This window comes from Hylobates moloch, unplaced genomic scaffold (genome assembly GCF_009828535.3).
Source record: "Hylobates moloch isolate HMO894 unplaced genomic scaffold, HMol_V3 SCAFFOLD_36, whole genome shotgun sequence".
In the NCBI taxonomy this organism is placed as follows: Eukaryota; Metazoa; Chordata; class Mammalia; order Primates; family Hylobatidae; genus Hylobates; species Hylobates moloch.
Window position 1 is genome coordinate 2927437 of NW_026652311.1, and position 17418 is coordinate 2944854.

Here is a 17418-nt window from a genome sequence, read left to right on the forward strand (position 1 = left end):
GCGTAGTTCTCGAAACTTGGCTTTCAGCTCCATCAGCTCCTTTAAGCCCTTCTCTCCATTGGTTATTCTAGTTATCCATTCTTCTAATATTTTTTCAAAGTTTTTAACTTCTTTGCTATTGTTTTGAATTTCCTCTCGTAGCTCAGAGTAGTTTGAACGTCTGAAGCCTTCTTCTCTCAACTCATCAAAGTCATCCTCCATCCAGCTTTGTTCCGTTGCTGGTGAGGAACTGCGTTCCTTTGGAGGAGGAGAGGTGCTCTGTTTTTCAGAGTTTCCAGTTTTTTTGCTCTGTTTTTTCCCCATCTTTGTGGTTTTATCTACTTTTTGTCTTTGATGATGGTGATGTACAGATGGGTTTTTGGTGTGGATGTCCTTTCTGTTTGTTAGTTTTCCTTCTACCAGACAGGACCCTCAGCTGCAGGTCTGTTGGAGTTTACTAGAGGTCCACTCCAGACCCTGTTTGGCTGGGTGTCAGCAGCGGTGGCTGCAGAACAGCGGATTTTCGTGAGACCACAAATTCAGCTGTCTGATAGTTCCTCTGAAAGTTTACCACTCTAGTTCTTATCAAGGCTGCAATTGGTAGGCATCATCTCTGTGGTAGGCGGAATAATGGCCCACAAAAAATGTCCGCATCCTAAACCCCAGAACCTGTGAATGTAATCTTACATGAGCAAGGAACTTTCCAGATATAATATAATTAATAATCTTGAGATTGGGAGATCATCCTGGATTATGTGGATGGGCCCAATATAATCAAGGGTCCTTATAAGTGGGGAAACAAGGTCAAAGGTGGAAGAAAGAGAGGGAATGATAAAATCAGAGGTTGTAGTGATGTGCTTTGAAGATGGAGGAAGGGACCATGAGCCAAGGAATGCAGGTGGCCTCTAGAAGCTAGAACAGATTAAAAAAAAAAAAAAAAAAAAGCCCTCAGAGCCTCCAGAGGGCACCAGCCCTGCTGACACCTTGACTTTAGTCCAGTGAGACTGATTTTTGACTTCTGACCTCCAGAACTTCAATTTCTCAACACAAATTCTTGAGCCAGTAAGTATGTGAAAATTATTTGCAACTATAACAAGAAGACAAATGCAGTATCCCTCCTTTACAACCTATTCAGGATTTCCTTCATCTTCAGCTAGCACCTCTACTGATCTAAGTTGCTTCCTAGTTGAGTTACTCAGATGCTCTTTCTTGAGGGGTCTGAGTCCCTGGACTCCATTCCTTTCTCAAGCTGTGACTGCTCCATTGTCCATTTACCATCAAAACTGGGCAAGGGAGTACCAAGAGATATCCCCATTGTGTAACAGCAGCCTACTGTCTCCTAATGATCATGGCCAATTACTCCTGCCAGGTTGGCAACTCCTTTCTTAATCTGCTGGTCCCTTGACACAAAGAACCTGAGATGACTGGGCTGTTGGGCTCATTTATTCTACCTGCAGGGAATACAGTACCATGCAGTGGTCACTGTTTTAGTATGTGTACTGCCCCTTGGAGGATGGTGTTTCATCCTTAACAGGATATATGGTTGAGTTGCTTCTTTGCAAGCCTGCTCCATTGATTCATCAGTCTAGCAGTATTGGGGTGGGGGCAGAAGAGGTTATGGTATGTGATAGAACCAGTGAGTCCCATGATCTTGTGCCTACTGCTGTACATCCTTTGCTATAAAATGGTTCTTTGGTTTAATGCAGTGTTATGTAGAATCCTATGTCAGCAGACCAAATGCTCTGTGATCCCTCAAATAGTGAATCAGGCTTAAGCCCTGTGGGCAGGAAAAAAACAAACCCAACCCTGGATTACATGTAAGTTCCACTCAATATGATTGATGTCCCTTCCAGGGTGGAAAAGGTCTAATGTAAATAACTTGCCACCAAGTGACTGATTTGTTTCCTTGAGGGATGGTGCCATTCTGAGGACTCAGCAGGGGCCTCTGTTGCTGGTAGGTTTACATCAAGGCAGTGCTGGGTGATGCCTAGCCTCTATCCCTCACCATGGCTACTCCATTTATGTGCTGACTGGATCACACTGGAGTGACTGATGACAGAGGCTTGGTTGATGTCATTTGGCTGAGTCATTCCCTCTGCTTTGTGTTTTAGTGCCTCTTGTGTGGTGAATATTCCCATGAGCATAAAAGATGTTTATACTTTATGTCCGATCCCATGTGTGGATCCATGCTTCTTACCCAGAGCTCCTTATTTCCAGTTTCTCAATCTTTCTTTTTTCAGGCCTTTGGCCATTCAGCCAAGCCATTTTTCTTGCCACACAAAATTAATGATCAGGTGCATGGCTGAAGCTCTGACCATTGGGAGAATGTTCCCTCACTTTTTTCTTTCAGGGTCACCCCTGAGTAGGTCTATACATAAGAGAAGTCAAATTTTGAATTGCATCCACATACCCAGCCAATCCATCAGTAAACCAAGTTGAGACATTTTCCTCCTCTGTCAGCTGGCCATGAGGGAACCCCTCATGTGGCCATAAGTGTCACCTGAGTATAAGATGTTATTTCTATAGTGGTTGATGACACAGGGTTCTGGGTCACCTGCTCACACAGCTTATTTGTGCACTCTGGCCTTGTTCATGTCTGATCCAAAATGTACCACTTCCTAGTAAAATACTTGAACTTCAAAAGTTAAGAAAAAAATCAAGCATAATATGAGCTAATATGACATATTTAAGGCCAAATGTATCCATCATATCACTTTATATAAAAGGGTAAAACTCACCTATTTTTTAAAAAAGACTTTTAGATTAGATCACTAGACAAAATCTAGCAAAGAAGAGACATATATTTAATGACTTAGGAAATGATTTAGGAAATGTAAAAATAGGCTGGACATGGTGGCTCACACTTATAATCCCAGCACTTTGGGAAGCCAAGATGGGGAGGATCACTTGAGCCTAGGAGTTCAAGAATAGCCAGGGAAAAATAGCGAGACTCCATCTCTACAAAAAAAAAAAAAAAAAGATTAAAAAAGTAGGTGGGATTTGTATGCATGCACCTGTAATCCCAGCTACTCAGGAGGCTGGGATAGGAGGAACCCTTGAGCCCAGGAGGTTGAGGCTGCAGTGAGCCATGGCACCACTGCCTATGGAGAGCCACAGGCACTCCAACCTGGGTGGCAGAGAGAACCTGTCTGAAAAAAAACAAAAATTAAAAATTAGAAAATCTAAAATTAAAAGATGCAAAATTAAACAATGATTTACTTGACTATAAAACACATGTGAATAATTCAAATTAAAGCAAATCATTTTGATGTTTACCACAAAACCATATCACATATTCAAACCTAATATATAGGCTATTTCTTTTTTTTTTAACGTACCATGCCACATTAACAGATAAAGCACAGGAAATGATCCTTTGACACAGAAAATCAATGCTGAGTCAAAACTAATCCTTTTTGCTTAAAATTGTGAGAAAGAGTTTGCCTAGTCATTTGCTAAGGCAGGGCCCTCTGTTCTCAAATGAAGACCTGTGAAGTCTACATGTAGCTCTACCATGCTTAAATTGTTGATTATGATAGAATGGTTTGGACCCAGACGATGATCAAGGACCTAGTATATGCCTATATACTAGGCATATTTTTTACTATTAAGAATCGTTGAATAATGCTACTAAATTGTTTCCTAGAAAGTTACATAAAGAGAGTTAACAACCACTCATTTGATACAATATATGCTGTAAAAGCAATTTTAAAAATAGGAATAAAATAGGCAAATGATATGAGGAAAATGTAAACCAAAAGGAACAGGGATCATGTTCTTTAGTCAGATAAGAAAAAGTTCATGCCAGAAGCATTCAGTAAAATAAAGGCACTTTGTTTTTTTAATGGATTCAGTTCACAAGAGTTATAAAGATTAAGAATATCTTTATGTTAAATTAGGTAGCAATAACATTCATAAAAGGAAAATTCCAGGAGATACCAGTAAAAACAGATAGACACATTAGTTGCAGGAAATGTTAATTCACTTCTGTTGAGCTACTGTAAGGTCAAATAATAAGTAAGATTATAGAGAGCTTAAATCTTCCAAAATCCTTTTATGGACTTAGCATAAAATTGATATGAAACCTGACAAACATAAGACCAAATATTGACACAAAAAAATTTAAATAAAATATTAAAAACAGAATTTAGCAGCACATTAAAAAGTTATTTCCCAAGATCCAGTACAACATGTTCCAGGAATGCAAAGTTAACTAATATTGGGAAATTTTTTTCTGTAATTTATCATATTGATAGATCTAAGGACAAAAATATTTGATATATCTATAGATGCTAAAAAGGCATTTAATGAAATTCACAATTTATTCTTTATTTAAAAATAAACTCAATAAAATAGCAATAGATTGATACCTCTTTAATATTGTAAATTATAATATTATAAAATCTCTCACCCAAAAAGCCAACATAATGCTTACTAGGGAAATTAAATCAAATATATAAACTTTGAAAATAGAAAGTGATGTATTCTATATGATTTTAAATATTTACTGTATTTTTTTTTTGGTTTTGGCCATAAAATTTTATGCCAAAAATCAAGAATCAAAACTAGGAACTAAGCTAGCATTCTTGTTCTAATCACTTTTATGTGAAATAGCATAGAAGATTCTAGCCAACATAATAAGCCATGGGATGTATAAAATATATAGATCTCAGAAAGGCTGCATAAAACACAAAAATCTTTTTAGAAAACCCAAGATGATGAATTGAAAATTTATCATAATTAAGTATAGTTAAGCTAAACGGCAAGTTACAAAATAAATACAAAAAGCAGGACATGGTGGCTCATGCTTGTAATCCCAGCACTTTGGGAGGCCAAGACAGGCAGATCATGAGGTCAGGGGATCGAGACCATCCTGACTAACATAGTGAAACCCTGTCTCTACTAAAAATACAAAAAATTAGCCGGGCGTGGTGGCACGCTCCTGTAGTCCCAGCTACTCGGGAGGCTGAGGCAGGAGAATTGCTTGAACCCTGGAGGCGGAAGTTGCAGTGACCTGAGATTGCACCACTGCACTCCAGCCTGGGTGACAAAGTGAGACTCCATCAAAAAAAAAAAAAAAAAAAAAAAAAAGAGGTTCATTTAATCAGTAAAAACTAATTAAAAGTTCTAATGAGAAAAAATATTTTGTTAACAACAACAAAAAGACAAAATACACTAGGAAACATGGTTAAAAATTTGTGAAGCTCAATAGCGAAGACATGGAGTCAACCTAAATGCCCATCAATGGTACACTGGATAAAGAAAATATGGCATATATACAGCATGGAATATTACACAACCATAAAAAAGAGCAAGATCATGTTATTCGTAGGAACATGGAGTTGGAGGCCATTATCCTTAGCAAATTAATGCAGGAACAGAAAAACAAATACTGCGTGTTGTCATTTTAAGTGGGAGCTAAATGATAAGAACACATGGACCCACAGAGGGGAACAACACACACTGGGGCCTATCAGAGGATAGATGGTGGGAGGAAGGAGAGAATCAGAAAAAATAACTAATGGGTACTAGGCATAATACTTGGGTGACAAAATAATCTGTATAACAAACTCCCATGATATGAGTTTACCTAAATAAAAAACTTGCACATGTACCCCTGAACTTAAAATAAAAGTTAAAAAAAATTCTGAAGCTTACATAGGGAAAGTTGCAAAATTAGTATTGTAAGAGAATTGAGAATGGCAGACAAAAAAGACAGCGCTGAAATAGAATCTGATATATTTAAAACAATTACTAGGAAATGAATTATTCACTAAATGGTAGTAGGAAGATTAGGTTAGCTATTCAAAAGAAAATGTACATTTCTACTTATTTCCATAAATACCAGATAGATTTAAGAGCTAAGCAAATGGTTAAAAGATGAATTTCTAAAGTAATAAATGTTGAGTGTTTTGTGAAGGCCTTTTTAATCTGGAAAACAGTAGAGATGATTTTTATTCAAATTTTGAATAAGGAAAACTTGAAGTTAAACAAAAATCTGTTACAGGAATCACACAGAAAGAACGGAAAATATGTGGATAATATCCGAATGTGCTTAGAATGCCTCTGTATAAACATAAGGATTTGCTGAGCCTGGCTCCCACTGAGGAAGGGGACTGGGACGGATGAGGAACAGGGCTGACAGGGATATTAACTTTTCACTGTAAACCCTTTCTTTGCATCTTTTGAATTTTTGTACCATGTTTATGTATTACCTTTCAAAAAAATGTAAACAACTTAAGTTTCCGATTTAGAAAAGGAAAAGCAATGAGGCCCCCAAAATTGACAAATATAATTACCTAAAATCTTAGGATGTCATTGAATAGCAGCAAAAAAACTAAAAATAATGAAACATAGAGATATATTTGCAGTCAAATGTCAAATATTCACTTAATATCCTTAATAGAAAAATATATTGTACTAAAGAAGGATCAAAAAAAAAAAAAAAGATGAGGTCACCTAAAGAAAAATATACATAAGGTACCGTGGGTAGTTCCCAAAGGAGAAAATACAAACAGCCAATAAACACAGAACCATTCAACCTCACTTTTGGGCAAGGAAATTCCTAAGCAAAACAGCAATAAGATACGTTTCTCAGTAATCAAATTAGAAATATTATAAATACTCTGTTCTTGTAAGTGTACAATAAGGAGATCATGCTATTACCCAGCTGGAGGGAGTTCACATTCATAAAACCTTTCTGGAACATAGTTCAGCAGTACCTATTTTGAGCCTTAAAAATGTTCCCGTCCTTTGTCTCAGAAATTTTCACTTCTGGAGGCTCTAGTATATAAATAATTTGCAATGTAGAGAGAGCTTCATGCACAAGATGTTTACTGCTCTATTAGTTATAGCAACAACAACAGAAAATTGTTACAGCTGGAGTTTGCTGTAGTGCCGAAAAACCCCATCACTTCCCGTCTCTAATCTCACATGATGATGTCAGGCTCTAAATACTTTCCTGCTCTATTATATTTTCAGTTTTGTGAGTCCACCATGTGAAGTTTACAGTCAGTCCAATTTTCCAAATTAATGCAATGGGCCTGTTTTTCACTTTTAGATGTTTTGGAGGTCCCATTATTTCTCAGTAAAGATGATCAGGTATTTGAGGGAGAATTAAAATAGGGGAATGGAGGAAAACCTAATTGGGGAAAGGTAAAATGGGTTTTGTAGTTACTTGAGTTGAAAAGGGAGAGATGAAATGATATGTTCCATTATGTCCAGAAAGGAGAAAACTAATGAGGGGAAATTGAAGGGTAATTTGAAACATTTCACAAAAGTTGCTGAAATGTCAGAGTAAAAAGTAACCTCTGCCCTGTAATGGACTTAGAAGCTGAAATAGTCTAAAGATTAAACCCACTTGCAAGTGAATAGTTAAGCACTTGTGTACTCTCAGGGATCCCTGTCTAAGGGTGACAGTAGAACCTGCTCCATTTTAACATGTTTGTGTATCTGCCTCTTCCACAAGATTAGGATCTCCAAGGAAGAAAGCCTTTATTGTATTAGGCTTTACACCCTCACCCCTTAGCACACAGCCTGGTGCACCCGTTTTCTAAATGACTGAGTTAGTATTTTGTCCTTTGAAGGATAACTTTCTAGGGTATTATTTAACATGAAGATTTTCTTTCCAAACAGGATTACCAAACCAATAACAATGACCAGGCAGTAGTTGAAATCTGTATCACAAGAATCACAACAGCCATCAGAGAGACCGAGTCCATTGAAAAGCATGCAAAGGCCCTTGTGGAGCTCTGGGACTCCTGCTTGGAACATAACCTGAGACCCTTTGGGAAAGATGAAGACACTCCTCATGCAAAAATCGCATCTGATATCATGAGTTGCATTTTACAGGTATGTCAGTGTTCAACATCAGGCTATTTGATACTGAGTTGGCAGCCTAGGTGAACCCGTGATGTCTCTGAACCAAGAGCCAATGCTTCTGTAGCATTTAGATACTGTAAAAAGACACCACAAGCCATCAATAGCTGGGAGGGCTGGTAATTAATAAACTGAGAAAGTTCTATAGAGCTCCTGCTACATGCAAGACACACTGTAGGGAATTCAAGCAATACCACTGCAAGCCTCTAATCTGTTTGGAGAGTATACATATAAAAAGTTAACAATAAAGCAACGTGTGCCAAGACCCACAGGAGGAGTACTAAAAAATTCAGAAGAGGAGATCTCTTTCATCCAGGGAGAACACAGTAGAAGCAGAAAATGAACTGAGGGGCAGTGAGCTCGGGATATAGCAGGAAAAGTGACTAAGTCATTTCAGACATATTTCTGTATGTATTGAGAATTTTTCATGATGATATTTGCCTGTTCGGACCACAGTTAATTCTTTCCTCTGGTCTAAACGTGAATTTGGAGTTTTGGCTCAGCCACTAATGAGTTGTGTAACACTGCAATGTTGGGCAAGTCACTTACATTCTTAAGCCACAGGGTCCTCCATGTGAAGTGCACATTAAGTGATATTGTCTATGACAAATTTACCAACCAGAGATGTTGATAGGTGTTTCTCAAAAAAGAATTTTATGATCAAATAAGTTGGGAAACAATTCTTTTTTCCCTTTTGAGCGATCACAATGTTTCATGGCATACTAAAGGTTTTGTAAAGTACCGCAATAAAGAAAGCTGGTTAACCTTGTTTAGGCCAGCATTTTCCAGTCTGATTTCACCATGAAACCTTCTTTCTCCTCCCCACTCCCAACATAACACTATGAACATCCCTCAGAACCTGTGTTCCACTGAGCACAGGTCAGGAAATTCTGGTTATGTTAAAATGCTTAGCAGTGCATGTTGCAGCTGATATGAGCGTCCTTTATTCTTCTTCCTTTTTTTCCCACTGTTGTTTATGATTAACTGGATCATATTTTACCTTGTCTGCTCAGTCTAGCAATTGATCAACTGAACAAAAGACTCTTCATGCACCACCACACTGTGTCTCCTTCATCCCCAGGGTTAAGGGTAGGTGGGAAGAAAATGAAGATTGCAGCAAAATTAACAAAAGATGAATAGTGTTTGATGGAGCACCAAAGACCCAATGCATTTGCTCCTCATTGGTTATCCTGGTATATTACCGATATATATCAGAAACATAGATTATTTCACTCCAATGTGCACCTTAACAGACATTTAGACAATTTAACCATCCTATCCCACTCCCCCTGCAGGTTCAAAACCACTGGTCTTTAGGGCAGCACTATCCAATAGAAATCTAATGCAAGCCACAAACGGAAGTCAAATATGTAATTTTAAATGTTCTCGTCCCAGGGTGAGTGGGGGAACAGTGGTGAAGAGGGAGAAAAAGAATACAAATATATTTATTACCACTGAACTATACACTTAAAAATTGTAAAGATGGTAAATTATATATGTATATTTTATCTCAATTAAAAAAATTAAAAAGGAAAAAATTCTAGTAGCCACTTAAGTAAAAAGAAAGATGAAATTGATTTTGATAATATATTTCCTCAACCCATTATATCCAAAATAGTATCATTTCAACATGCAATCAATATAGCAATTTTTTAAATTTATTTATTTATTTTATTATTATTATTATTATTTTTGAGATGGAGTCTCGCTCTGTCGCCCAGGCTGGAGTGCAGTGGCACGATCTCGGCTCACTGCAACCTCTGCCTCCCGGGTTTAAGCGATTCTCCTGCCTCAGCCTCCCGAGTAGCTGAGACTATAGGTGTCTGCCACTGCACCTGGCTAATTTTTGTATATTTTTAGTAGAGAAGGGGTTTCACCATATTGGCCAGACTGGCCTTGAACTCCTGACCTTGTGATTCACCTTTTTTTTACACAGTTCTTACATATTTGATGTGCATTTTATTGCATCACTAAATGGACTAGTCACACCTCAGATGCTCAAGAGCATCCCATGGTCAGTGGCTCCTGTGTTAACACAGTTTTAGAGTAATCAGATAAAGTTTTCTGGGTGGAGATCGTGTTTGGAAGGTTTATGAGCAGTAAGCAGGAATTTCACTAGATAGGCTAAGTAGAGTGAGAAGACAGTCTACACAGGAAAACACCTTGCGCAAAAGTACAGATTTGTGAAATAAGACCAAGATCAGAGAATTATAAGCATGCTACCTTTCCCAAATGCCCATAATTCTAACATTTATGTTAGATGGGATATTTTATTCTGAGTAAAGCATTGTGTCTCCTACTTAAAAGGGATGGGGTATGGTGTAAGGAATTAAATATTTTTGAGAAATTGAAATGCTCAACTCACTGATGATCAAGACTTACTGGAAATGAGTTTGTAAGATTGTTGAGAGCAGGGTTCTGAGTTCAAGAGCTGATATTTTGGGAAGCGAAAGAGAAAAGGACTGAAGGCTAGTAGGCTCCTTGGTTAAGAGGGACAAGTCAGGCAGAGAAGTGAGTAAGTCTAGCATGTAGGGCCGGTGTAGGGATGGGGTGTCCATTGTAGGCCCTCAGAAGGAGGCAGAAGCCACTAAAATGGAAAGCATGAAGGCCTAAAGGCAAACTTGCTTTCAGCAAAGTTCAGGATCTTGTCCTGGCCACCCCTGGAGGTCCCAGAAATGCAGCGCCAGGAACTAAAGGCAAAGCTGTGGTCATAGCATTTATATTTAGCTCTCATCAGATTTTAAAGGGAAGTTTTTGGCTGGCAGTAAACATTGAAAGGATGATTTTGGTATTACTTGTAATTTAGGATCCTGTGGGGAACGTGTAGAAATCCAAATGACTCATTTTCTTCTTCTTTTTTTTTCAGTAAAATGAAACAATAGACCAACTTTCAAAAGTTAGACACTCAGCATTTTTAGCTTTACACAAAATGGAAGGAAAACAAACAACAAGAAATGAGTGATTCCCTCTCCACCCATCCCATCTCCCTAGATAAGCAACCCAGGGTCTTACTAGTCTGATCAGGCAGAGGCCCAGTCATTTCTTCTTCCCGAACCCTTGGCCATTTCATTTGATTTCTTTTTTCTGGCCACTTCACTGTCATTTTAAGCTAAGTGTGTACACACACACACACACACACACTTTTCTTTTTGTCCCCCAGATTTCCTCTTGTCGGCCTACACTCAAACCTACTTCAGGTGACCATTCCTTTTCCTCTTTTAGTTGGTAATTATACTTCCTTTCTTGGTCCCTAAATTTGTGAACTTGCCACATTTACCTTAAAATAACTTTTAAAATTCCAGAACTCACCTTCTACTGACTTTGTATTGAGGAGATTCAATACAAAATCAGTACATATATGGGACATGCACTTGTGAATTTGTTTTTTGGCCTTGGGCCATATGTTTCTACACATCCTGTGTCGTTAGACAAGTCTTTCAACTTATGTATAAAATAGAGAATTGAATCAGATCACCTTCTATGTCATCTCCCAGTCTGAAATTTTGACTCCCTGAGGAGACTCTAAGAGTAGAATAGCAAAGAGCTTTAGAGCTTGAAGGCTTCTGTGTCATTTGGATCTTGGTCTTATTAAGATGAGAGATTGGCAAAGTATTTTCTCTCCCTAAATCTCTGTTCTGCCATCTCTAAAATTGGGAATAACAATACCTCCTGCTTAGGACTGTTATGAAGGTTAAAAATGATATTGCATATACAGTGTTTACATAGTACAATTGCTACATAGTAAGTACTTAATAGAAGTAATGGTTTGTAGCTAGCAAATTAATCCACTCTTGCAGGGCAATGAAAATGAGCATCCAGCTGATTCCATTCAAGACATCAAACTACTGGAGTTTAGTACTTCTAATTGGTGGTGGTAGGTGCACATGAAGAGGAACTTTTATTACAAAAGCAATCTCTATCTGTGCTCTAGCCACTATATGGAAGTACCTAATTCAAAGTACAGCTTACCTAGAGTTAACAGCTTCCTCTAACCCTCTGACCAGATATCTATATGGAGTTGGCCATCCCCACCCCCCTTTTTTTTTGCTTCTAGAAAAATCCTGAAAAAGAATATACCCATACAATGTGTATTACATTCTAGGATAAAAACAAACTTGGAAAACTTGATTAAAATTAAAATGTACTTCAAGGACATTATAATTATTGACATAGCTGCTGTTCTAGAATGAAATTCTAGAGAATTGACAGGTCAGCCATCATGAAGCCTGGCAGCCAATGCCTGGCTTTATCCTCACTCTACTGCAGTCACAGCCTCTTCCCCAGCCAAATCACTTAGCAGAGCCATTGCCATGTATTTCGTCAGCTCCACATTTCATCTTCCCCCCATCTCTGCTACCACTGTTGATGACTGCATGAAGAGGGAAATAACCAAAGCAGGCTGCCTGCAGGGTAAGAGGGGTAATAGAATAATCTCCAGATCTGCTGCTGGAAAATCAGAAAGTGTCTACTTTTCCCTCTTTATAGAAGGACCCGCTGTTCCTTCTCCTTGATGCCACAGTCTTCTCAGTTCTTCTTCCCCAGTCAATGTAATATGAAGGTTTAAACTCTGCCCTTACTGGTGTTGCATATGAAGTGCCTCGGACAGTGGAGAGCATTTCCTTCACAACTCTTAGAGACGGGACTGGTTATGCCAATCTAGCAGTTTATTCAGTAGGCAATCCCAGCTCTGCTCTGTACCTGTAGTGTGGTCTTGGGAAAATTAATCTTTCTGGGCCTTAATTGTCTCATATGTAAAATGCAGATATTAAGAGGAGCTCCCTCATCAGTTTGCTGTGAAAATTAAATTAAGACTTTAAATAATAGACAAAATATTTAGAACATAGGAAGTTGGTATCATCATCATTATCATTATCTGCAGGAGACTAAAATAACACTGGATGCTTTCTAACAAGCTATTGATTTAATTATGTGTTATAGCCACTTTTTAAATATCCTGTCTCTCCTTTCCCCAAATTATAAGCTCTTTTATTCACTGAAGTAATCCCAGCACATAGAATAGTGTCTGGCATACAGTAGGTGCTCAAATAATATTTGTTGAATGGTTGAGTGAAGGGGCTCAGGAGACGTGGCTGCCCTCTGGCTTTCATAGCAGCTACATTTCTCTCCAGAGTAGGCTTCAGTACCTAATGCTCAGATAGTGGCATGAAATGGGAGGAGACTGGGATGTACACTCCCAGGTTCCTGAGACCTGCTCCCTATTACCTGTCAGAAAATACGCTGGGAAAACTTAGGCTTGTGTGCCAATTAGATTTTACATATAGCTATGCTGGGAAGAATGAACCATTTTAGATGTAAATCCAAAATTGGTTTAGCTGTGATTGATAATACTGAATGAATAATCAAGGAACCCTATTTTAATAAATGAGGTTTAATATTTCTTGAGCTTAATCAGTTTTTATGGTTCTTACTTGAATTCAAGGCCTAAGAGCCAAAGAGCTTTTTAGTTGCTATTACCTCAGATAGATATCTTTCCTACTTAGCTTTATTCTTTTCAATTTTAAAACACTGGGAAACATTCCCAAAGTGCATTTTCAAAAAGACAATTTCCACCAAAAGTTCAAATTGGTGCTAATCTAGTTTAGAAATATAATTCTTGGCATCCGTAGAACAAAGCTCTCTTGTTTAACCTCTACAGCTAAATTGTCCCCACTAGAAAGTCTATTTCTATGCTGCACTTCACTGAATTCGTTCCCTCAGCACCAAACTGTAAGATGATATTCATCCAACATGCTCACATCTGCACTGAGAAGCAAGGTCTGTCATAGGCTCCGGCATTATCAGCTGCTGTTAAAGTCCTTTGTTTGTAGAACTGTAATCATAGGGGTTTCTCTGCATGCATGCCATTAGCATTTCTGTGACCCAAATAATTCTAGAGATGAAATATTTTCATGGGCTTGAGATCTCCTCCATTGTCAACTCCTTTCGCTGCCCTCGAAAGTGAAGCTCAGCCACTGGATGTTGTTTGGTACCTGTTAGGTCCATGGGACCCTCGAACCCAAGAAAATGCAGCCCAATAAATTGCATAGGTGAGACTGAGATGTTTGGGGAATACCCAATGCTCTAATAAGTAACTTTTCTGAGTGTAAGTCATGGGAGCAGGGACAGGATATGATTATAATTGAGAAAAATGACCAAATCAATTAGCTTTTCTAAACACCATGTTTGATCAGCATGTTAACAAAAAGAGGATACTCAATGTTGTGTCATTATTTTGGCATGTTTATCCAGCACCACTAGGAAAAGTACTGAATCTGATGAATGGAAACTTCCAATGAGCAGAGAAAGGGATTCAGTTATAGGGCAGGAGTGTTCTTTTAATCAGGTTTCACCATGGTCTACATGAAATATCCCTCAGGATCTCTCTCTGCTCTGATCTGATTTTGTGCCCATGAGTGGACATTCTAGTTTCTAATCTGTCTCCTAGGTATCCTGAAAATGTGAAAGGGATACCCTAGGTCTGACCTATGAAAGCCTCTCACTGGGGTTGAGTGCACTGGCATGCCTGGTTATGTACCAGCCTTTTGGAAATCCTTTGGCGTGAGTTAGCCTTAGTGGATCCAAACAATTTTGTGTGTTCCAACCAAGCACATGCCCTGACTTCTAAAGCTGAGGACTAACCCCTGGGGAAGGGAGCAGCCAGCCTCTCAGAGAGGTCTCAAAGCTCATCCTATCAGTAATGACCCAGTCAGATCAGGCCCAATTAAATTCACTGGGAGGGGAGACAATCTAGACAAAGGCATTCAGGGAAGTCATCAGAGGATACTGGCTATGGGCTATGGTTCTGATACTTCCGTGATGTTAAGAACTCTAGTATGGATAGGCCAGAGACCTACTGAGAGGAACTGCTATATAGATGCATGATTTATTGCCAAAGAATAACATCAGAGCTTTCAACACGACTGACTTAATAGTGGGATATCAGGTTAGGTTATAAAATACCTATTTTCTCTGCCCAGTGGTCAGATTGACCCCTGAGTCTGGAAAATAGATGGAACTGCAGGAATGGATTAAAGATTTATCAGTTCTGTTTTTGTTTCTAGTGATTGGGGAGGCAGAGATGCTTAAGTGCAAGAGATTTAATTGGCTAATTTAGAAATCTTTAGGAATATAACTGGCCTCAGGCACAGCCTAAGGCATTGGGCTCAAATGATATTACCAGGATCTGGTCTCTCAGATAGAACCATGTTTCCTTGAGTCTCATACAGTTTCTCTCCTACTGAGGTCACAAGATGACAGCAACTACTTTTGATCCTCCCTTCTCAATACTTTAAATACAGCAGGAGAGAGAATCTCTTTCACAGAGCCATTTCACGGCTCCTTAACTATAATTTGGTAACTTGTCCATCCTTGAACCAGGGAAATGTGATTCTCTCATTGGTCAGTGCCTGAGTCACTTGATCACCTTTAAGACCAAAGGTAGAGATGCCTTCATTAGAAGCACCTGGACAGTTCCACAGAGCGGTATTAGGGTAGAGTCTCCAGAAGAAGGATAAATGTAAATTGGGCAGGAGTGTAAAAGGCTGATGATGTGGAGATCAGAGAAGAATCATAGAATGATATTTTCTGTGACTTCAGGAGAGATTTATGGACTGGATATCAAGATATGAATATTATCACTCCCAAAACTCATTAGCTCTTTAAGGAACATACATTTGAGTGCCTCACATATCCCATAATTTTTTTTTACCTGATTCCCATACTCAATGTGAATAGACAAGTCATCTTCCTGACACTGTCACCACCGTTATTATACTCTTGGCTGCATTGACTGCACCACTGTGTGTCATTGTCCTTCGTAGAACCCTAAGACAAGGGTTGTTTATAAAATGCATGCATACAATATGCAATCCTGTATTCATACTAACTTTTGAATCTATTTAAAAGAATAGCTAAAATCTGAAATTATATAACTGTGCTTCTTTTTCAGAAAAGAGGTCATATCATATCTTGATGAATTCTCTCCAAATACAACCCTGTAATCAGAACCTAGACCAAATTAAAAATTAATGAAATTGAGCATATTTTCATGTTTTGGAGCTTTATTTTGTAAAGTGTCTGTTTAAGTCCTCTGTCTATTTTTCCATTTGATTGCCTGTCTTCTTTCTCTTATGGATTGGAAGAGTGTGTATATATAATGTATATATGTATATATATAAAAATAATACTTTTATATTTATAATATATATTATATATAAAATACATTTATCCAAAGGTTTACTAATACCCAGAACATATTATAGATATCTTCTTTCACTCTTTGGATTATCTTTTCACTTTTTAAATGATATCTCTTGATAACTAGAAGTTTTTTATTTTATCTACTTTATGATTTTTTTATTGTTAATTATTTTTGAGTTAGGTTTAAGGAAGTCTTTGCCTACTCTGAGGCCATCGAGATGTTCTCCTGGGTTGTCTTCTCTGTCTTGTTTTATTTTTTACCTTTAGATCTGCAATCTATCTGAAATTGATTTTAGTTATGGCAGATATAGGGGTGGGGATATCTTTTTCCCCCATGTAAATATCTAATTGATCCAATTGCCCCATTTCTATTGCTCAGGAATTGTATGTATCAATGACAAATTTTTATCTCATGTCTTTTCTTTTGTCCTTATTGTAAGATTTTATGTATAAAGGTGGAATTCTACATTTCATTCTAAGAATATAATTTTCTCTTTAAGCCACAGGGAAAGTTAAAGAATGTAAGTGGTCCTGGCTTTTCATTGTATTAATCAGGATACAAGCTCAGCTACAAAACAAAGATCTAAATGTAACAGTGGGACAAGCAACACAGAACTGTCATCAAATAATGCAAGAGTAGGAGTCCAGGGCTATTTCTCCCAAACACGCTGTGCACCGCACAGTTTTTTTTTTCTACAGTTAGTCTGAGAGGTGGGGTTGATGGCCAGGGGTAGTGAATATGTACCATTCATTTTTAAGAAAACAATTTGTTGACCAAAACATTATGTGGTAGAAAAAAAAAGAAAACAATTTGTATTTTCTAAATATTATTCCCTAATTTGGTAACTAAATGCTAATAGGACTATTTTATATGTAAGGATATTTATATTCAGTCACAAAGTAAATCAAGAAGAGAATTAATTTAGGATCTAGAATACCTTTAGGTTTTAATCTTACATTCATTTATTTTTTTCCTCTGAATCTAATTAGCTGAAACTTTAATTTTTAAGATAGATATAGTCAAAAAGCGACTTGTTCAACATTCCTTAGGTTTTTTTCTCAAGTGTAAATCTGACAAGTGATTCCTGTTGTCAGCGGCCCCCGATTACCCTAAAGATCAATTCCAAACTTCTTAGCCTCATATGCCGGACCTTTCATAATCATGCCCCTGTTTACCTGCCCCGTCTCTCCCCTCACCTCCCACTCCAGTTTCCTCACACATACCACACTTCAGCCATACTGAGCTATTTACAACTCCCCAGTGCCATCAGGTACTCCCTCACCTCAGTCTCTGCACACCTACTCTTCCTTCTTTCTGTCTACTCCCTGCCTTGCCGGCACCCAGCCATCTCTTATTCATCC

General features: G+C 38.0%; 1 protein-coding gene across 2 annotated transcripts in view; it reads left to right on the forward strand.

Annotated features, from left to right (window-relative positions):
* VEPH1 (ventricular zone expressed PH domain containing 1) overlaps positions 1 to 17418 on the forward strand; it is a 111564-nt gene that overhangs the window by 23426 nt on the left and 70720 nt on the right. For both annotated transcript variants that reach the window (XM_032146531.2, XM_032146530.2), the window contains exon 2: positions 7615 to 7830. In XM_032146531.2, coding sequence (XP_032002422.1) covers positions 7615 to 7830 — 216 coding nt within the window. The remainder of the gene's footprint in view (positions 1 to 7614; positions 7831 to 17418) is intronic.